The sequence below is a fragment of the Osmerus eperlanus genome, chromosome 15, assembly GCF_963692335.1.
Source record: "Osmerus eperlanus chromosome 15, fOsmEpe2.1, whole genome shotgun sequence".
NCBI classification, from domain to species: Eukaryota; Metazoa; Chordata; class Actinopteri; order Osmeriformes; family Osmeridae; genus Osmerus; species Osmerus eperlanus.
The window spans coordinates 3510149-3533037 of record NC_085032.1 but is presented as its reverse complement, the minus strand read 5'-3'; the positions used below and the strand labels follow the sequence as shown (position 1 = coordinate 3533037).

General features: G+C 41.5%; 2 protein-coding genes across 3 annotated transcripts in view; both read right to left on the bottom strand.

Annotated features, from left to right (window-relative positions):
* mppe1 (metallophosphoesterase 1) overlaps positions 1–22889 on the bottom strand; it is an 81395-nt gene that overhangs the window by 35820 nt on the left and 22686 nt on the right. Inside the window, exons 3-5 of the mRNA XM_062479061.1 lie at positions 4887–4990; positions 4214–4294; positions 4000–4108 (exon numbers count right to left, since the gene is read on the bottom strand). Of these exons, the coding sequence (XP_062335045.1) occupies positions 4000–4108; positions 4214–4294; positions 4887–4990 (294 nt within the window). The remainder of the gene's footprint in view (positions 1–3999; positions 4109–4213; positions 4295–4886; positions 4991–22889) is intronic.
* Positions 18460–22067, bottom strand: LOC134034966 (uncharacterized). 2 transcript variants are annotated; one of them, XM_062479708.1, is made up of 3 exons: positions 21832–22067; positions 20984–21576; positions 18460–19532 (listed from the first exon to the last, which is right to left on the bottom strand). In XM_062479708.1, exons 2-3 carry the CDS (start codon positions 21097–21099, stop codon positions 18641–18643), a joined length of 1008 nt encoding a protein of 335 aa, XP_062335692.1. In that variant the 5' UTR covers positions 21100–21576; positions 21832–22067; the 3' UTR covers positions 18460–18640. The 2 variants fall into 2 exon arrangements, with proteins under 2 accessions (XP_062335692.1, XP_062335691.1); XM_062479707.1 differs by having other exon boundaries at positions 20984–21275; positions 21898–22067.

The window sequence follows — 22889 nt, the reverse complement described above, 5'->3', positions numbered from 1 at the left end:
AACTACGTAGTAGGTGTCCGAATATCACCGGATAATGGACACCCCTGCAGCCAATCAGAATCGAGTATTCACCCAGATCATGGTATAAATAATTCTAAATTATGACATTGGTTGAAAACAAATGATACATTATAATAATGTAATTGCGACAATTTCATGTAGCCTACAATATAGTGAGGTCGCCAGTGACGTGCAGTCTGGGTAGGCAGTGCCTACCCTGCCAAAATTCAAACGTAATTTTTTTTATTAAATCATTTTATTTAATAAACAAAAAGCACAACTCTGCTGTGCCTTTGCACGTAAATATGTTATGCCAGAAATCATCTACGTTACGGATCAAAAATTGACCAATTAAAATCGAGATATTACTGGACATTTGCGCAGCTAACATCATTACACCAACAAAAAATAAATAAATAATTCAAGTCAAAAAGAAAGCAGCGGTATCTGCCGATATCACAGAGTTGAGGAATTTCTCCAAACTCAATTTTAATTTAAAGAGTTAATAGCAAGAGGGAGGTCTATGCTAGCCTACTGCAGCAAAAGGGACAAAAAATGGTCCGATGTAAGTCAGATGTCTCCGGTAGATTTTCTACCGGCGAATCAGCGAACAGAGGGAGTGGCTGAGAACGATGACGTTGATGTCGTGCGCTAGTTTGTGTTGTAGTTCCGTAATGGTGGCGGAGAAAGATGCGAGCGTAGCCATTCGGTCCGTTTTGACAACACTGCCGAATATCTATAAACTAAAGCCCGAGCAAGAACAAGTTTTGCTGAGTTTTGTTGGTGGCCATGATGTTGTGGCCCTCCTCCCCACGGGGTTCGGGAACAGTTTGATTTTCCAGCTACGGCAGCTAGCTCTGTTACAGTAGTGGTGAAGGAATTGGCTAAGGCGAACGCTAGCGATTGGTTATGGCAGATCAGAGTGGCTCTGGGCAGATCCAATAGTTTTAAACTTCAACAGAGTACCCGCCTAAAAGGAAGTCAACGCTTGTCAATGGAGCGAGGCCAGACTCTCTGTACAAATGCAATGTACAAGAGTCTGGTTTAGGGCTGCAACAATGAATCGATTAAATCGATTAAAATCGATTATTAAAAGCGTTGACAACGAATTTCATTATCGATTCGTTGTGTCGCGCGATTATTACGCAACTCAATATGTCGCGGAGATGTTTGAGTATAAAAAAAAAGTTAAGTTGAGCGCGGAGCGGAGGTAGAGGAAAGGCCATCGGAGAGACGTTGTTGAGTAACGTTGTTCTGAAACACATGGCGGAGGCAGAGAAATCAGTACGACCCAAGTCATCCAAGGTGTGGGAGCATTTCACACTAAATACATCGAAACAGTGTGTTAATTGACCGAGGTGAAGTTAGTTTCATATTCGACATTCGTCTCACATTCGGAAGACGCTACTTTGCAGCATCGGGTTAGGTACCGGGTGAAAACAACCCATACCATTTTGAAAAATGTAGACTTTTATAATATTTATAGGAATATAAAACCTCAAACAGACACCAGAGTATCTTAAAAATAGCTTAATCCTCGCAAATCTTAACTTTTTTCAAAATTGTGTCAAAAAATCTTAAATATACACCAGATTATTCTAATAAAGTCTGGCCTACTTCCACAACCTTTCAATTTTCAATAAAGTTTTAAACTAAACTCAAATAAATTGCTCATCTTGGAAAATAGCATTAAATCCATGCTAATATTAATAACTTTTTCAAAATTGTGTGCCTGTTTGTGCACATTCTGAAGATTTTTTGCACGGTGAATTTGCACTGTCAGTTCTGTTTTTGAATAAAGGGTTGGAAATTAATGCTTTTTTGTTTTTGTTTTCTTTATCCGATTCATCGATTAATCGAAAAAAGAATCGACAGATTAATCGATTATTAAAATAATAGTTAGTTGCAGCCCTAGTCTGGTTAGGACCAGGCCAGCACTGCAGCTGCAATTCTCTAAATCTCTCTTTATAATTAAATGCCACCCTCGAATAAACACTGCACAAAAAATGATAATTGTGTAATAAACGAGGCAGCGTTTATTCGAAGAAATACGGTACTTCAGAGATGACAGAGAATTTAACCACACCCTCTCACTTGCATGTAGGATTGGAAATAAATACAGCACAGAAATAAATGTGGTGTTAGGAAATAAAAGTCTCAATAAATAAATAAATGTGGCATTATGAAATAAAAGTCCCATGAAATAAATAAAACTTATTTCAAAAAAACAACTTTTGAAATAAGTAAATGTATTTATTTATTTAGGTAAATAGATTCATCTATATATTTATATTATGCTATATTTAGATATTGATTTCCATCTTTTTTTAATTTCAGGGTTTATTTCATAGCCCTATTTATTTATTTCTGTATTTATCTATTTATTTACCTATTTACCTCTTTATTTATTTTATTTTGACTAAATTGGCGTTCCATAAGCTAGGAGCTACATTCTGAGTGTTACAAACTGCCCTTCGCTCTATCTAGCTAGTTAGCTTGCACACGCATTTCTCTCCCGCAGCACTAAAAAGTAGGGGTGGGGGGAAAATTCGCTTCGCATTTGAATCGCGATTCAGTCTTCTAGCGATTCATATTGATTCACAAGTTTTTGAAAACTTTTGTTTTTTATTTTTTCATTATTATCTCTGTGAATGTCTAATATAAGGAGATAATTTCAATTCTCGAGAAACTTCGGGGTTGTGAACTGGTTGCAGTTCCACTCTAGTTCCATATGAGGGCGCTAATGGGTGAGTGCAGAATGAATTGAGGTCTATGGAGCTATACCCCTCAAAATCCACTTTTCTCAGAATAAAATTTTTTGTCTCGTAATTTGAATGTTGAATTCGGAGGGGGAGGCAAAAATAAAACACACTGCCGGGATTTTTTGCCTTAAAAAGCCTTTTAAAATTGACGTCAATGACGTCATACACATCGTACGACCAGAGATACTGCTTTACGGCAAGCTCTGGTCACTTCCTTTTTTCTCACAGCTGACAGGTTAGGCTCTCCCTGTCAATACACATTCTAGAAAGAGTTTTGGTATGCTAATGTTGTTGCTAATGTTGCTGCTAATGTTTCTAATTCTCTGACATTCTGGTTCCGCTTCGGATGCCATCAAGCGTGATCTGTGGTCGTAATTTGTCCTTCACTAACCAATCAGCATTCATTAGCAGAATGCTAGCGTGTTATGGGCAAAAACGACTCACCCTCTAAGAAATCGAAAGGACATAAGTACTCGTTCATTCAACTTTTGACCTATAATCCATGTTGAACATGCAAAAACTATAATCAAATCTGAGATATCTCAACGATGGGCTCTGGTGGGGGTCTGGTCCAATGTGATCAAATCTTGCATTTAAGGATCGATTGCTCTACCTATCTTTGGTATCCCGGATGTTACAATCTTAATTTTTTACACTCAAAAAACGGCTCAAATTTGATAGGCTCGATTTTTTAGGCTCTAATTTTTTACACTCAAAAAACGGCTCAAATTTGATAGGCTCGATTTTTTAGGCTCTAATTTTTTACACTCAAAAAACGGCTCAAATTTGATAGGCTCGATTTTTTTGGCTCTAATTTTTTACACTCAAAAAACGGCTCAAATTTGACAGGCTCGAATTTTTAGGCTCATTTTTTGTCTATTTTTTGAATTTCATTTTACATTGAAATATTTTCATATGAGAATTCAGTCTTGTTTAAATTTCAGTATTAAGTATTCCATGCTTTTTAAAATTCAAAACATTATGTCACTGATTTGCTTCCATATTATGTCACAAAGGTTAGTCTCATGCGTGCACGCGAAGCGAAAATATATTTTGCAGCGCGAAAAAGCATGACGCTGTGTCACAAAAGCTTATTAATGTTGATATGTCACTGGCGTTTTAGAAGAAATGGAGGGCAAGATTGTTGTAGCTGTCTATGAGCATCCTTTGCTATACAACACAACTTGGAATTTGTTTATTGTAGTAATTTCTGACATGGTTGACGACGAAACCTGACCTGAGCAGAGCAGTTGAGAGCCTGGGAGATCCTATACAGCTGTGTCTCCACCGCCTGGCAGATAGGACAGTGGTCTCCATGCAGGGCCATGCTGTTCACTAGAATAAAGCTATACAAACACAGATGCAAGACTAACAGAAAAAATAGCCCAACCTTCACTTGGTTGGCTCAGTGTTTACTGTGCGAGAGGAACATGGGTGTAGTGAACACCTACTTGACTGCCTTCCTAGTGATGACTGAGGCAGAGGTGAAGTTGAAAACCTTCTCAAATCGCTCCAGTTTCGACCAACTCATCCTGACAAAAGGGACACAGAGATCAGAATTGCTAAGTGTGTTCTGTAGGTTCCATTTTCTTGCAAGGTGTTAACAGTGTCGCCTCTTAACATGATCTAGAGGAGTGGTTCCCAATCCTGGTCCTCAGGGACCCCCTGTCCTGCATGTTTTAGATGTTTCCCTGCTCCAACACACCTGATTCAAATTTATGGTCATAAGCAGGCTTCTGCAAAGCTGGATAGAGACCCATTCATTTGAATCCGGTGTGTCGGAGCAGGGAAACATCTAAAACATGCAGGACAGGGGGTCCCTGAGGACCAGGGTTGGGAATCCCTGATCTAGAGTGAGGGTGTCGGTACATTTGACCTAAATGTAACTGAAGCAACTGCTTTGTTGGGTGCCAACAGTGTATTAAGTGTAACCATGGGAACTCATGATGAAAGTTGATATCATGGTTGTTAGGTGTTATTCGTATAACAGTACCTGTTGGTAGGTGTGAACAGTATTGCTGAGAAACTGTGGTTTTGAGTGGTAACAGTGTTGCTAAGTAACCCTGCCATTAGATGATAACATTGTTGTTAAGTGTTAACTAAGCAAAAGCTTTGTGAACTCACTCATGATGGAAGCCAATATCATGGTTCCCAATGATGCCAATGAGCTCAGTGTTGTTAGGGTGACGAAAGATGTGATTAAAGCGCCTCACATCCTCCTGCCAGTTCTGAACACACATTACATATGCATTATCTATGACTTACTTTATTACACATTACCTCACCATGCATATGATCAATACTACCCATACACATCATCTTACCCATTACCTAACTACATATCATAATTACAAAATATGAATTGATCATAATTTATTATGATCAATGATAAGAAGTTATTCTACAGAATTAAATAAACACACATACAACAAACACCAAACTAAAATGATTTTTATCCCCACTCTAAACACAGAGGTTAGCCGTCTTTCTTCTTCTAGTCTGATGAAAGAGTTCTTTGTTGTCATTCTGGGGAACATGTTCTCTGGGGAACATGTTCTATCAACTGGAGTAAATGTATTCTAGGTTGGTACTTAGAGAGAGGAGAGTGGAGAGGTTGAGGAGGATCATACAAAGGTGCGAGCTAAAACTATGAACACAAACACACCAAACACCATCCACACACACACACACACCATCCACACAAACACAGACCACACACCATCCACACACACACAGACTACACACACACACACACACAAACACCATCCACACACTCATACATACATGCTGGCAGCATTACTTCAGTAAATCTGGGGCCTGTACTACGAATCAAGATCAACATGCTCTGGATTACTTTCAGTTACCCAGCTACACAAAGCCTAACAATCGCAATCACGATAAGCTGTACTACGACGGCGGTTACCAACTCTCTAACTCAACCCAGATCTTTCCAATCTAGAGACGTGCGCGTTCACATAAAGGGGCGGTGTTTGCACCGTATGTCCAATCGCAAACATGGACAAAACAAGAACCGCATATTTCACGCAGGAGGAGCAGACAATAATCTTACAAACTTTGTCTACTCCTCCTGCATGAAATATTGTAATACAAACATATCAGGAATACAGACATATAATACAGACAAAAATCAACAAAGTCGCTGCTGCCAAGCTGGCAGAAAATAGCAGACGCTGTAAATGCGTAAGCTACATGACTTATTGATATCTTGTGCCCCAGGCACAAGATGTGACCATAATTACACGTGTGCATTCCATAACGTTAAACTTTTGTTGCTGTATTATTATTACCCTGGCAGTGGCAAACGATCGTGGGAGCAAATAAAAAATAAATATAAAACCATAATTCAAAACGGTAAGTAGCAGTAGGCAATACTTGCACATATTTTAAGGCCAACAAGTACAAGGCTGAATTGCCTGAGTCAGTCCCTTTTGTAGGATATTGGTGTAGCTACAAAGGGCCTGTAGAACAATGAAATTGCTTGCAGCCAACAGGAAGAAAAATTAGGCAAAGAAAACTGGGGGGCCCTCCTCCACAGGACTTCACCCCTGCTGAGGAGCTGGCCCTCTCCAGCTATCAGGGTCGCCCCATGATGGAAGGAGTGGAAGGGGGCATTTCTTCAGAACCTGATGGCAGCAGCTCGGAAACTCAGGCATATGTATGTTTCAAGTAATCTATGTGACCATGTTCATTCAACAATTATTGATGAATATTGTAGGAGTGAAATGTATTACTGTTCTCTGCAGCAACAGGAAATACAGTGGTGTTGCTGCCACCACCCACTGTCGTCCCACTGTGCCATACAGAGGTAACAGTGAAACTAATAGTCATATGCCAGTATGTATGCCATATGTGGTTGCTGAATATTGATCAAATATGCCATTTACTTTCTCAAGTGGAGGTCATAGATGATCAGGAAACTGTGTCTGCCAGCTCAGAGAGCATTTTGGGGGTACACTTTTGAGTTTTATGTACCACTTGCAACACAGATGGTGAGAGTGTGTGAACGTGTGGCTGTGATTGAAGTGTCTGTAATGACTTGCTAATGGTGGTGGTCTGAACATGAGACACAAGTCCTTAAAGTGCTCATTTCAAATATGACTCAATTGATTAAATTGCTATGGTGTTAAACTCAGCCCCTCAGCCTAGGGCCTCCACTTCAAGACAAAGACACAAAGTATAAGCAATGAACCTTGAAACACAGTAGTCAAATTGACACCTTCAACTTTCTCCAAGTGTGCCTTGTTAGGGTTCCTCTGGTAGGAGGAAACCTATTGTTTTTGTTAGTATTCTTATTATTATTAGGGTTCCTCCTACTGGAGGAAACCTATTGTTTGTGTTAGTATTCCTATTATTAGGGTTCCTCCGGTAGGAGGGAACCTATTGTTTTTGTTAGTATTCCTATTATTATTATTTTTCCTCTTCTCCGCTAAATGGCTCAATAGCTCAAAAAGTCCTTGACCCGATTTTTTCAAATTTGGCCCAATGATACACCAGGTCACTCACTACTCCCAGACCGCTAATGGCCCATGTTCGCCCATAGGTGGCGCTATAAGCCACGCCCAAAGTCTACGTGATTTCCCCAGCGCCCCATTATTCCAAAATGCCTGAAAATTGGTATACATGCCTTATTTCTCATGGGGAACAAAAAAGCCTCAAGAACCCATAAGGTCTGCCATGATAGATTTTGCTGTACTGTCCAAATTTGGTACAACCTTCAAAACCCTTCTCCTCATGAACCATAGATCCAATCGACTTGAAAATTGTTACAGATTTGTAGAATACATGTCTTTCTATAGGGTGAAATTGAATAAGGAATGCAATACAAAATGGCCGAAAGAAGTTTATGTAAATGTCCACATTGCCACAATATCTTTGTGTTAATAAATCAAATATTATTTTGACTGATGGTTTTTCAAACCTTTGTGCCTTCAAGATTACATCATTCTGAAGTACCATACGCAATTTCACCTTGATATGTCAATATATGATTGAATTCAATTGAATTGCTCCACAGCGTGCGTGCTCCAAATTCTCAGACTCATCCTGCCCCTTGACACTAGGGTGACCATCTGTCGCGCTTTGCGTTGTGTCGCACAGCATTTTCACCCCTTGTCCCGCATGTCCCATATTGAAAATGCTGTGCGATACAGAGCAAAGCGGGACAGGTGGTCACCCTACTTGACATACGCGCGAGCTTGGCGAGACGCACACACAATCCTTTCTGGAAATTGTGTGCTGACCAAGCCCCCACCCTCTGTTTTTAGCTCCTGTTTCATTTCGTTTCAAATCGCAGCTCGCCGTTACGAATATAAATTATTTTTCGGCAGCCATTGTTGTTTTCAACTGAAATCGCCTGATAGTGTTGGAGGCAGCCACGTTCGGTAAGTCCTATTTTTACACATTTTAAGCTAGAATCAATGATTGGTTTCGTGAAAGTACACTACTCTTGAATTATGGTGAAGGTTTTAGCACTTTTAAACCTTTAGATCGTGAGTCTGAAGTGACGGAAAACCGAACTCGAAAAGTAGCTACTGTAGCTCTAGCTTTTTTCCTCTGTGTTTTTAATTAGTGAATCATTTTGCATCTCGGCGAATTGTTCATCAAAAAGGTTGAGGAGGGCAGCCTTTGGAAGAAAAAGCAATTCCCCACAGACCTGTCGGCTCAGAAATTTGATTTGGGGCGTAAAAGTCTTTGTAATAAGCCTATGCGCCAGGGAGACCGCATATAGGCTTAGGCGGCAGCCATGTTTTGGTCGCGTCATGTTCATAAGTTCACCATTTTACAGTTAGGTCTACACAAAAAAGGTCGAGGAGGGCAGCCTTTAGGAGATGTGGGAATTGGGCTTTTAGCCAGATGCTCCGATTATTTTTGTGATTTGTGGACTTGCAATTGGAGTGATACTGCGTCCTGGGGGTACATTGTTTTGACGTTAGCCTCAGAGTCAGACTCGGCTCGCTCACTGGCAGTGTGTAAACAATTTTGTATTTCACTCAATTCTACTCCAAAAACGTCAGGGAGGACTGCTTTTTGTAGACAAGGGCCTGCTAAAGATAGCCATATCTGATTTTTCAAGGCGAGCCTGTTTCATTCGTCATATGCCCTGAGAAAGCGACCTATGTTAGCCATGCTAGTTTTGCCAATTTCAGTAAGTCAGGCTATTTAAAGGTCTCTGACAGTCAGAGTTTACAGGCAAAGGTCGAGCTGGTCTTTTGTCAGATGTGTATATATTGACCAGTTTAGAGCTAAATACTCTTGCCAGAGCCTGGAATCAAACCCGTGTTTTGAGTGACTTTGCATGGGTCTCCATCAGGTCAACACATTTGGATTCAAGTTCAAGTAATGCCACTGCATTGCACAGTCAAAACTGTAGTTTATGTCAAGTGTAGATGGAAAAAGCTTCGTTTTTCACAACTGAACTGACATGGATCCTTTCTTCACTTTTACAGGTCTGGAGGGTCATGCAGAGGCTTGCTCAACAGAGTTCAATATAGGATGCTGAGAGCAACAACAGAGAATGCTGAGAGCATCACAGACCCCTTGCTGGACTATCCCTCTCTAGCTGGACAGCTTCATTCAGCTGCCCTGCCCTGCCCTGCTTGCCCCTGCTTGCCAGCCCTCCAGAGACAGACAGTCACCCCACAGACACAGTAGCTCTGTAGACTGCTTTGTTGAGGACATTGATGAAAAAGGACAAACCAGCATTTTTTACTTTGATGAAAGTCTAAATGTTTAATCCTTTCCATGTCCCAGTATGCCAAGCTGCTGACTTTGAGTGTCGTAAGTGATGAAACCAGTTCAAGTGATACCCCCCCTATTTTGACGATCTGAAACGCAAGTACCAAACCGCAAAGCTCAAGTAACTTTGTGGGCGGGACTCCGGCTTGGTTGCTATTTAGGCAGAGCAGTTTTCTCATTGCACTAAATTGCCCGCTCATGCTGCTCATTCAAATTCTTATTTTTATATAGCCTACCCTATATTTTATTTTTTAAATTGTTTGGTTCTAGGAATTAGTTTAACTATTGTACTTTTTTACTTAATTTAAGACCCGTATATGTTTATTGTTTGCACCTTCCTGCCACAGTAAATTCCGTGTTTGTGTAACATAGGCTACATGGCGAATAAACCGAATTCTGATTCTGATGGAGATGGGAGAAGAAACCCACCCAAATTAGCTTCGGTTAAACAGGCATGGGAGAAAATTGGCACAATTGTTACAAATCATGTTCACATACATAGAGATTTCTCATGAAAATCTTTTTATAATCATTGAAGAAATGTAACACGCCATAAATCAAAACAATGTAACGTAGCTTCGCAGAAAGAAGACCCTGGCCTCGCCAGCAGTGTGCACGGACCAAGCTTGCGCCCTTAAAATAGCATCTGAATAATGCGCCATTGACTTTAGACCACGTTTTTCCTGGTCAGTGGCGTAATAGTTTTTCGGAAACTGCAAAATAGCACCAGGGAACGTTTGCGCCGGAACACGCCTCCTTTTTCGCTGAACCGCCCACGGGAGCGCAAGGTCATTTCGACGTGCGTCTGTGGAGGGAAACGTCAGCTTTGCGTCGAGTGCAAACTAGGAATGATACTTGCGTCGTTGACAAAGTCAATTGCCCTGGGTGCAAGATCGGGCCCATTGACTCCAATGATTATTCATCTGAATAAAAAACACTCAAGATAAGTACTGCTTCTTGGATGATTTGTGCTCCACATCAGTACATCTCACACAATTGCCTTTGTTTCCATGGGATTCATGGAATTGCTAGTTTCTGCTCCACCATTTCCACCATAGTGTAATAATAAATATAATTTAGGACAGCAATTACCTTTTTGTGTTATCCTTTCGCATTACACACATTTAGTCAATGTTCTTAAACTATACACATCTGACAAACAGTAAGACACTATTCGCTCTGAATCTGATTACAGAAGTCAGGGCTGATTTAACCAAATTCTACAATGGCCCTAATTATGTAAACAAAGCCAGGGTCTCACTCGGCGGCAAGTACCCTGAAACTCGATCTCTAGCTAGCTACCTATTGACCAATTTAGCTGCTATACCCTTACCCTCTGTCCTTGAGGCACAGTTTTAGCAAAACACAAATGAATGAAACAAACTCTGGTTACTTACAGTCAGATGGCAGTCACGAAGTACACTCAGTAAGACACTATTCGCTCTGAATCTGATTACAGAAGTCAGGGCTGATTTAACCAAATTCTACAATGGCCCTAATTATGTAAACAAAGCCAGGGTCTCACTCGGCGGCAAGTACCCTGAAACTCGATCTCTAGCTAGCTACCTATTGACCAATTTAGCTGCTATACCCTTACCCTCTGTCCTTGAGGCAAAGTTTTAGCAAAACACAAATGAATGAAACAAACTCTGGTTACTTACAGTCAGATGGCAGTCACGAAGTACACTCAGTAAGACACTATTCGCTCTGAAGGTATATTTAACAAACACATGTCAAGTCTTATTCCAAATACTATAAAATTGAAATATGGCTGTTGTAATGTGCAATAGTAACTAGAAATGCATAAACGTAACGTTTTACGAGTGCAATAACACAACAACAATTGAACATTGAAGATGTTTATTAGAATTATAGGGCTGGTAGCACGCCAAGCCCGGTGGATGAAGAGGCTGGTGGCAAAGCCAAGCCTGATGTTGGGGAGGCTGGTAGCGAGGCCGAGCCTAGCGTCCTGTGAAGACAAGAGTGTAATTCTCTAGAATATGATCAAGACTGAATGAAGTGGGTAAGGATGGGATAGTAGTTACCGGGCTGGATCTTGGGTGTGGTGGAAGAGTCCTTGAGGGTCACGACTGAACAGAAACACAAGCAGATCCCCCTGGCGTGCCTGAGAGAAGTAGATGGTGGGAGGGCAACAAAGCATATGAGCATGCAGACAGGAGGAATAGAGTGTATATGCGGAAACAATAGCCTACCTGGGAAGAGGGAGGTGCAGTCCAATTCTCCCGTACTTCATTTGGCCTGATGTGGTATTCTTCTCCTGGATTTAAGTTAATTTTAAGTGCCTAATTCCATTTAAACATGAGTCAGTGAGAGTTGGAAGAAACTGTTCCTTGGGCGAGAGGTTCTTGTCCGGGTAGACCGCAGCCTCCTGTCGGAGGAGAGTGGCGGGAACAGTGTGTCCAAGGCAGGGTACATCCTGTTGTGCCTTCTTGGTGAGGGAGCTGATGTTACATTTACATGTATTCATTTAGCAGACACTTTTATCCAAAGCGCCTCTAAGAGAGAGATTTACAAAAAGTGCTGGGAGATGGTAGCGCCCAGGAAATGGAAGGATTCCACAGGGTTGACTGGGAAGTCACACAGGGTGAAGGGGCTGGGAGGGAGTGAAAACTCATACAAAAATCATAAAAGCCATTGAAGATAGCCTAAGTCCTGCACCGCTGACTTGTCCCCTCTGGTTGTGGGGAATTGGATGTGGTCTGGGCAGGGCCCGATCCAGGGGGGCGCTGGGGTGGGCTGCGGCCCCCCCAGATTTCTGCCGCGCCCTCCCCCCCAAGCTCCTTCTGACTTCATCCATAATGGTTATATGTTGAAGCTATGAAAAAGTCTGTTAGTGCTTTCAGTAATATGTTTTTTTTTAACCAATCTTTTTAAAAGATTCCCCAGTGATTGTCTGGTTGATAATGGGCAACGTAGGTTCGAGCTCCGCATCCACGTTTACCAATAAAAGTGAAATCAACCTAGAATCTCTTGCCACTCACTCACTTGTTCTTGAAGTTATTGTATATCGGTCTTTTGTGGAGGGCTTTTGACGAATAGTAAAGTGTAGCATTGGTGTTTAATGTTAGACCCTGGAATTTCATACTTCTGTTTCGGTTGTAATCTTTATTTGTTACACGGGTATAAAGATACACGGGTTAAAGACGTTAACAGTAGTCTTTTAGCTTCGTTAGCCATCGATTTTTCTTTGCGTGCGTGTTTGTACCTACAAAGAAAAACCTTTTATCATGCATCGATTTCTGATCCCCAAACCATCTACTACTGCCCCTGCGACAAGGGATATTAAACTCATACTCCAGAGCAGGCATAGCGTGCTGGTCCTAGTGGAAGCACTTCCCTGTCTCTCGGTACCAACATTACCGCTGCTGTGTGTGAAGGCGAGCATGGTTTGAATGACAGCAATCCAATGCAGCCTGTTCTGCAAACGTACCCCATGCGCATTTTCAGCCAAGGTCCGATAGGCATCGCTCTCAAACTTGCAGTAGCGGTTAGAACCGAAACTGTACTGTACTGTAGCGAGTGGTACGTGCCAGTGGCTAGTGGTACGTGCCAGTGCCTCCACTGGTACGTGACAGTAGCTAGTGGTACGTGACAGAGCCTCCACTGGTACATGACAGTTACTGTTCTGTTGATAGTGGTATGCAAGTGTGTCGTGGCAGTTGCATTGGGTGTCTTGCAGCTTTTGTTTACTGTCGTGTAACTGCCCCGCGGCCATTTTAGAATAGGAGAACAGGCTATAAACTTTTATTTAAAAAAATAAGTTAAACTGTTCGTGCTAACAGACTCCAAACCATACTTTTGATGTCTCACTACAAGCTCACCATACAAAGTAGTCGATTTAAACATTATATTGCATATAGTGTAATTGTGTGACTGTAATGTAAAGCAGACTTGTACATACGTAATGAATTAGTAACAAATTATTTTACTCAGAGTAACTGAGTTTAAGCGTGCACATGAGCCACCGTTGTAGACTCGTCTCTAATGCACATCGTTGTGTTGTTATCAGCGCCTCCTAGTGGCGTATATCATTAATTGTAATAACTGACGTCAATATAGGTAGCCTACATTTGCATTTCGATACTCTGAGTAAATATAGTTGTTAATAATAGTTCATTATTTTCATATGAAGAACCTTGTCAATTAATGACACCCTATGATTGCAAATGTACTTTCTGGGTATTATATTGGAAACTACAAACTCTCCTGGATACAAATCTGTTTAAATCACTCAGATATCTTTATCACAACTGAAGTTACATCATTTTAAAGTCGACCTGTGGCAAAAAGTGATATGGGAGAAAATCCTTTTGTTCGTAATGACGTTGTGAATGTAAATGTCAGTTTAAGTATAGGCTACATTAATAACTTCTCAGCAAGTTATTTCATTGATCGGTTGTTATGGGCTGCTGCAGCACTCAAAAGAGCAGGCAAATTAAGCATTTGATTTGACATGGCTTGAAAATCTTGCTAGCTGACATGTCCAAAAACCGTTGAAATTAATAGTTTTTCATAAGTAATCATATACTTTTTGTACATTACAATGAAGTTTAGGGTGTTAACGATACAAAACATCAAAAATCTCAATTTTGACAGAAAACGATTTTTGATCTTTTATGGCTTATAGCCAACAATGAGCGGCCGCGACATCCACGGGTTTCCGCAGGCCGCCACACATATTTAAACAATTCTATTCTAAAATGGCCGCGGGGCAGTTACACAACAGTAAACAAAAGCTGCAAGACACCCAATGCAACTGCCACGAGACACTTGCATACCACTATCAACAGAACAGTAACTGTCATGTACCAGTGGAGGCGCTGTCACGTACCACTAGCTAGTACTGTCATGTACCAGCGGAGGCACTGGCATGTACCACTAGCCACTGTCACGTGCCAGTGGAGGCACTGGCATGTACCACTAGCTACTGTCACGTACCACTCGCTCCACTGGCACGTACCACTAGCCACTGGCACGTACCACTCGCTCCACTGGCACGTACCACTCGCTCCACTGGCACGTACCACTAGCTACAGTACAGTACAGTTTCGGTTCTAACTGCCTCTCCAAACTTGGTTAGAGAACTCAGCCAAGCTACATGCATGTTTCTGCTTCCCCTGTCAACAATTTGGAGCCAGAAATGATAAAGACATCACCTTCATAGACAAGGTTTTTACCAATTGGAAAACGGCGGCGGTTTATTTTACATAGAGCTCAAAAAACTATTTTGCGCTCAAATGAATGCCCAAAGATTTCACTCGCGCGCTGCGTGCGCTCACACTGTGGAGGATCCTATCCAGCATCACATCAAATCCAGGATATGTCATGGGTTTGAGTTAAGCGCCGAATGTGAATAACGTCTGGCTCCGTGCCTGATTAACAATCGGACGTTAAGCAGACTCAAAAATGATAACATAATGGTTATATAAAAAATTATACGACCCCCTTCCGTAATCACGATGCCCCCCCAGAAATGTTCACTGCCCCCCCAGTTAAAGCAGGCTGCATCCGGCCCTGGGTCTGGGATGTGGCAAAGTAATGCAGTTGTGACAGCCTGCACAGATCTTGACACTGAGGCCTTGGAGGGCCCATGTCCATTTCAAAGAACCTCCAGAAAACTTCCAGTGGCCTAGAACGGGGAAGACCGTGTTCTTGCTCAGGTTCTCCGCATCAACCACACTATAAAAGTACCCGTAGCGAAATAACGAAACGCTATGCATATAGTCTGTGGGACTGTGAGCACACGGCTTCGATGTGTCGCATTGGGAACATACGGCTCAAGAAGCTGGCAAAGATACGCCAGCTCTGCTGAGAATCTATATCTTTCATAAAGATACTCATGAGGGAATGCGAAAGGCTGTTGTAGGTCTTTAAATGTTCTGGCTCTTCTGAGCGCACCGCGCACCAAGCTCCACAGGATCTTCTATGAACGGTGACGGCATTATCCTCAAGAATGAGTTAGTGGGCGGGGCTTTTATACCGGTTAATCTCTGATTTCCAATATAACCTGCTCCCGACCAGGTTAGGCGTTCAGCATGTGTTACCATGGCGATCTACCCCGGTAACAAGTGATCCACCGTCGTAGTACAGAAAACCCTGGGTTGAACCTGAAGTTACCTCGCTAACGGCAAATCTTGATTCGTAGTACAGGCCCCTGGTGAAGATCAGAATCTAAGGACAAGTCACACAAGTAAATCGCTAACCCTTCCTTTTACAGTCCCTTAAGTACTAGGTATTTACGTAGAAAATAAAGGGTATGTTTTGTGTAATATTGGGTATTACCGATTGGTACCAAGATGGTAAATACAGAGATAATCCGAAGTATTTACCCATTAAATAAATACTAACGTGCTGGTTATTACTGGGTAATTTTCACTGGTAATAATTAGGTAAAGACAGAAAACAAAACTTAGTATTTACCTGGAAACGTATAAATATGACTATTTAAATACCGTTGGTAGAAGTTGGTAACTACAGGAGATACATATGGTAAATTACAATGTGTTATTGGGTAAATACCACTGCTACTAAGTAGGTAAAGACGGCCAAGCTCCAGCAGAATTACTAACAAAAAGCTCTACTATTACCCTGCAGTTACCTTATGTCGGTAACAGTCCACGTCTAATTAGAATATAAGATAGTAGCCTACTTTCCAATAACATACCTTTTCAGATACATTTACCGATGATGGCCATACTCATTTACTTGGCTGGTAACAACCTCCGCGAGAAGAGTTTTCCTCTACTATCATGGTAAATCTTCTTGGATACTGGGTAAATTCTTGAGCATGTTTGGACTATTTACTCAGTAAGTAAGCTAAAATGTACTGTAAAAGGAAGCTGTGTTTGTTTCCATGGTGTTACCAGGCAATGGCGGAGCCAGGGGGTGGCCGGGGGTGGCCACGGCCACCCCCCGTAGAATCTCGGCCACCCCATTGGCCACCCCAAGCACCACATCAGAGCGGTTAAAAGTTTTGACGGCTGTGGAAAAATGCGGAACCTTTCTCGCACCGCTAGTACACTGTCGGACCCTTTAGCCACGCGCAGCGCGCACACATCCTGTATTTGAATTAAACGGCTCAAGCATGGCCTGAGAATGCCTGTTACCACCTGACGCTTCGACCGGCACCTGCGGCTAAGTGAAGAAACGCAAAACAGAAAGGTATGATATCATAATGGATGTTGTTTTTGTCTTCTAATAACTGTGACTATCCCACCCATGACTATCTATTTTGCGAAGTTTAGAAGCAAGCTAGATCGGAGGAGAACATAGTAAACTGTTAAAATTGCTATATGCTATGCTGTATTTGATAACTACGTTGCCAGAACGTGTTATGATTGTGTCAGGTATATACAGTATGCATTTTGGATAGGTGTCATTAAAGAGGGAAAAATAATGAAGAGGAAGAAGGCAGACATAGTGTCCTTCTTCAGGGCAAGTGGAAAGAAGACAGCTAAGGCAAAGAATGAGGATGAGATGGAGAAAAAACAGGCAGAGAGTGAGGATGAGGAGCCCCCAGAGAGCAGCAACTTAAATGGACCTCCAGGTATACAGTATAGAGACTCACATATAGTACAGCTTGATATGATGTTATCTTATTTATAAACTGAGGACATCTCTACTATAAAATAGAGTACCTTACTGTCATTGCATATCTCTACAACCATTGTTCGACTCAGTCGTACAATACAAAAAAAAACACAAATAGCAATCGCTAAATCAACACAGTTTAAAACCAAGTATACAGAATAAGTGTATTCTTTTTTTTCACCTGAATTCCGAATAATGTTGAGATGTTTCCTATATGTGTCTAAAATAGCTCTGCATCGCCTGGTGAGACACATGCTTGCCACCCAAAAATTATCACTGGCCCCATCCTGGCCACCCCAATGGAAATTCCCTGGCTCCGCCACTGTTACCAGGCTCTTACCATATCGTTTTAACCGCATATTACTTTGTCAACGTTACCCTTATTATGAACTTGTAGCCTAATATACGTTCCACAGGGATACCAGGTAACACATGGCTATTTACTCAGTAAGATGAAACTGTACTGTAAAAGGAAGCTGTGTTTGTTTCTGTGGTGTTACCAGGCTCTTACCATATCCTTTGTAACCGAATATTACTTTGTCAACGTTACCCTTATGTTCCACAGTGATACCAGGTAACACATGGCTACTCAGTAACGCCGTGGCTACACCAAGCACGGAAATTTTGCCTTGCGGACGCGGTGTGGACTCAGCAGAGTTCTAATACATTGTAAGCAATGAGAGTGGCTACACCAGACGCGAAAACGAAAATTCTGTGCGGAAATTTCGGCGCGGAAAATGTATAAATAGACTGGCTTCTATTTTTATTATTTTCTATTTTCCGCAAGGTTTGCGTGGCCCTTTTTACATAGAGTCTGGTAATAAATCTATGAAATGTAATCGATTATTATATATGTTGCTGTAAATAATGAAAGAAGCAATAAATCCGATTATTTCCCAAACCCTCGAGAGCCGTTTCCATGGAGATTTAACGTTTCTAACGATTTTAACTTAGCTTTTTTATTTGAAGATACGACAGTTGTAAGTAGATTCAAGTGTTACTAGTAAATAATAAGATAGTTGACAGTGTTCAGGATGGATGACTTTATATTAATACATGAAATTGAAATACGAAGAGAGCTTTACGACCACGGTGACCCCAAATACAAGGACAAACGAAAAAGAGATGCCAGATGGAGGGCTGTTTCGGAGGCAGTTGGGATAACTGGTGAGTAATATACTATAAGTAGCTATTTAACTGGCCAATAGTGGACATTCCTCAAATCATTATGTGTAGCATTACTTTAAAATTGTGTTACTTAATCTAGTGCTAATTCTGAGAATATATATTTTTAAGTGGAAACTGAACTAAAATGAATCATGTTGTCAACAAGAAAGCTTTAATGAAAATACATTCAAAACTAAAAATGTCTAGAGAGAGACAGGGAAACAGACATAGAAAGAGAGAGAGAGGGGGGGGGCAGAGATTGCCCTGTTTATAGTCAATATATATTTACAAAAAATACATGTACAATGTTCATCATTTCATCCAAACTTATTAAACAAAATTATTTACACATTATGTACACTATTTACACTTCCTTCTGGGGAGTTAAAGAATTCACAGAGCAACTCCCGAGTGTGAAGGGCTTCCCTAGGTCCTCTATTGCCACCCATGTGTCTGACACTCTCTAGACTGCTTTCTCCATCCCTTTGACTCTCTATCGGCTCTCTGTCCCTAGGGTTGAGCAAATAGTTGTGGAGCACACATGCTGCCATGACTATCGTGTCCACATGACACGGCAGCATGCATATTCTTGTATGGAACACCCTCCATTTGGCAGCAAGAATGCCGAACGCACACTCCACAGTCATTCTTGCCCTTGATAGCCTGTAATTAAAGATGTTCCTTGGCCTTGAAAGGTTGCTGCCAGGGTAGGGTCTCATAAGGTAGCGTTTTAAAAGAAACGCAGCATCCCCTACCATCATAAAAGGAACATCACCGTGCTGACCATATCCAGGCAGGGGGGCGTCTTCTGGCACATTTAAACTTCTTTCATTCATTCCCCTACCCAGTGCTGAATTGGCGAACACCCCACCGTCACTAGCACGGCCAAAATCACCAACTTGAATCATTCGAAACCTTGAATCTGCATCCACTAATACCATCAAGATTATTGAAAATGTTTTTTTATAATTAAAAAACTGGCTACATGATTTTTTAGGAGGTTGGATGACGATATGGTTCCCATCTATGGCTCCGATGCAATTTGGGAATTGCCATCTTCCCCAAAAGCCCTCTGCAATCTCTCTCCATGCTGCCCCTGTTGGTCTCGGCATTTGTGTCTCCATCATCTTGATGACAATTGCCCTACATGTCATATAGACAGAGTCTGCCACAGTTTTGCGTCCTAGCCTGTAGGCAAAAGCCAGACTCCTAAAGGACTCTCCGGTGGCAAGGAATCTGTATGAAAATAGATAATTTGTTAACTGGTTTGCAACATACATGAGTTATTGTTACTGAATTTTTTTTATATTATTCAATTATCTGGCAATTTATGTCAACAGTTGTCAAGTGCCAAGGTCGCTGGAGGGACCTATGGGACCAATTATTTAAAAAAAAAGGTTCAACCACGGAGTGGATCGGCAGCAGGACCCCAAAAGGAGTGGAAATACTCCCAAGCCCTTTCCTTCCTTGTTCCCCACCTTCAACCCAGGAGGTACAGGGCAAACACTGAAAGGCAGTGATGGCACACTGATACCCAGCACATTATTTTACATATGGCACAAGTTCCAAAGAACTGAAATGTTTTTCTCGTTTCAAGAATCAGCATACATTTACCTAGACTATAAATGGTTGTGCATTTAATTTATGTTTTAACTCTAGAAGCAGCCTAGACCAGGTTGATGTGGATGATTGGGAGGCATTGGACCTGAGCCATGGAGAGGATGTGCGGGATGAAAATGACCAACAGTCAGCTGATCAACATTTTCAACCTGGTTCTTCAACCATCAGGGTAGGGCTGTGCAATTGTTTTCCAAATCTAATAAATAATTGTGTTAAATAATTGTAATTTCAATGTTGATTAAAATAATCGTGATTATCATTTCTTTTCCATAATCAAGCAGCCCTACAACAGACCTGCCGCGCGCAAGAGGGCCTCAGCACCTGCAGTGTCATTGGAGGATAGGCTGCTGGCTATGGTCCAGGAGCCTCCACAACCGATGTTCCATCGTGTGCCACAGGAAGAGGATGAGATGTTGCATTTTGCCCTCAGTCTGGTGCCATTGTTAAATAAATTAAGTGGCTGGGGTAAATTAAGGGCAAAAATTACCCTCTTAGAAAGTCTCCAGGGTGTCCATGACCTGGATCAAGGGCACCGGCAGGCGCAGATGCAGGGCCCTGGTCTAATGACATGGGATCAGACATCCCAGCAATCCCACCAGAGCCACCCGAGTCAAGGATTGTATGCACCATCCTCGCATGCACAGTTACACAGGTACAGACCAAGAAGTGAGGAGACTTGGGGGGAATGTGGTGAAAGTACTGTGCCTTCACCCATCCCTCACTTTACAGACCTATAGATCAATAAATTGACTTTGTAAATCAGTATTTCCTTTGTGTTTCTCTATAACTTGTCAACACCTAAGCCCATGCAGTTTGTCTGAAATTAATGGAGTAAGTAATGGCGGTGCAATGCCCCCCTGGGCCTTGAGCCTCCAAATAGAAGCCCATTGAGGACCACCCAGCTCTCTCCCCAAAACCCCTTTAACAGTGTATTTTGTCACTTAGTTGTGACATTAACAAACATGCTACCAAGAGCTGTAAATATAATGTCTACATACATAATGAAACTTATTTTTACTAGTTGCCCATGGATAATAATTATGGCAAAGGCTGGTGTGTTGGCCTACCTCAGTGTAACCACAAGTCTTTGCTTTGGTTTGACTGCCAGTCTGTAATTGGTGTCCTGTCGCTGGATATCTGCACCAATAAGTGACAGGATGTGGTCCATCTGCGATGGTGTCATTCTCAAGTACGCTCGATGATATTCAGAGTTAAAATGCAACTCCTCCACCAGGTTGTAGAAAGCCCCTTGCTCTTGCCTGCGCTGGTTGATTGCAGTCACCCAAGTTCGTTTCTTCTTTTTTATTTTCTGGACGATGAGAAGTAAGGCAAGTGCCTTCCGCCTATTCACTGCAGGCACTGTAATAAAACAACTCTGTTGAGGTTAGATTATTCAACAACGCAAAGCTTTCATCTATGCTAGCTACAACTAGCCTCTCTGCAATTCCAAAGTTTAACATAACTTGCTATATAACCAACTTAGTCAGACTACTATATTATCTTGATCTTTGATGTGGAAGCTGAAAACCCAAACTATTTCATTTGCAACTAGTTAGTTTGTATCACACCAACGTTATGTATTATTTCATTTGCAACTAGTTAGTTTGTATCAAATGGTTTAGCTACAGTATGTCCGTTGGTGGTTGCTTGGTAACTATGTCTGCCTTAACCCTTGTGTTATCTTTGGGTCATTCTGACCCATCAGTCATTGTGACCCACCGTCGTATTGCGACAAATTTACCTCATACAAAAACAAAGTGAAGCATTTTCTTTTAACTGTCAGGCTGTGTCAGACCCCCCACATTGGAATGGTTAAAATAAAATTATTTTTATTTGTTTTTGTATTGGGTAAAATTGGGTAAACACAACGATGGTTCGTTATGAACCTTTGGGTCATGTGACCCGAAGGCAGCACGAGGGTTAAATGTAACGTTACACGAATCTTGTTTGATTTAAGGGTTACTGTAGACTTCATACTTACCAATGTTATTACTGTGACCCAGATGAACGGGTGCAGATGAACTTTGGCTTATAACATAAATAAACAAACACAGAAAAACAGATAACGGATTCATCATAAATATAAATCTTTGACGCGTCCAGTGTAGCCGGCTAAATAAAAGATCCGCTCCGTGAACGTTCTTTTTCTGCGCGTCACGAGTTTCCGTGCTTGGTGTAGCCGTAGCGTAAGTAAGCTGAAACTGTAATGTAAAAGGAAGCTGTGTTTGTTTCCGTGGTGTTACCAGGCTTTTACCATATCCTTTTCAACTGTTCATTCCCCTTTCCATGCAATAAACACAAACTTGGATTATGTTACTAAGAAAAACATGACACTTCACTCTGTAAATTGTAACATTATTTTAAATTAAAGCTGTTTCCATGGCATGACATGAACAAAGGGTTAATCACAATTTCCCCAATGATGGCAGTCAAAGCTATTGTGTTTTTGTCAACATTTAGTTTTCGGCAGCTGAGGGTCATGCTCCTGGTGCGCCGAACATGATAGCGGTGGACAATCCTCTGGACTCTGAACTACAAGACAGATCATAAAATGAAAATATACATTACATCATAATCACACAATTATATGAATATAATAAAGTTAAAAGAATGATCTAGCTAACTACAGTACATTTTGCGCTACAGAAAATGTGGTTTAACCTGTTTACGCTCCTGTTTCGCCCGCGAGACAAAAATGCTGCCTCCCCCTTCCTCAGTTACGACGCACTAAATTCTAACAAATATATTTTTTAGACGCTACACATGTTATACATCGTTGGAAAGCTACGATTCTTGTGCTTCCATTGAAATAAACCAATTCAAGATCAAGTCACAATAGCAAGCAAAGTCAACGTCTTTTTCCGGTGAACATTCCTTCAACAATGCCAAAGAAAAAAGTTGTACTCACCCTAAGTTGTTCAAATAGGTCCAGGTGTGCAAATCATGCCATCAAAACTTGATCTGCGTAAGTCC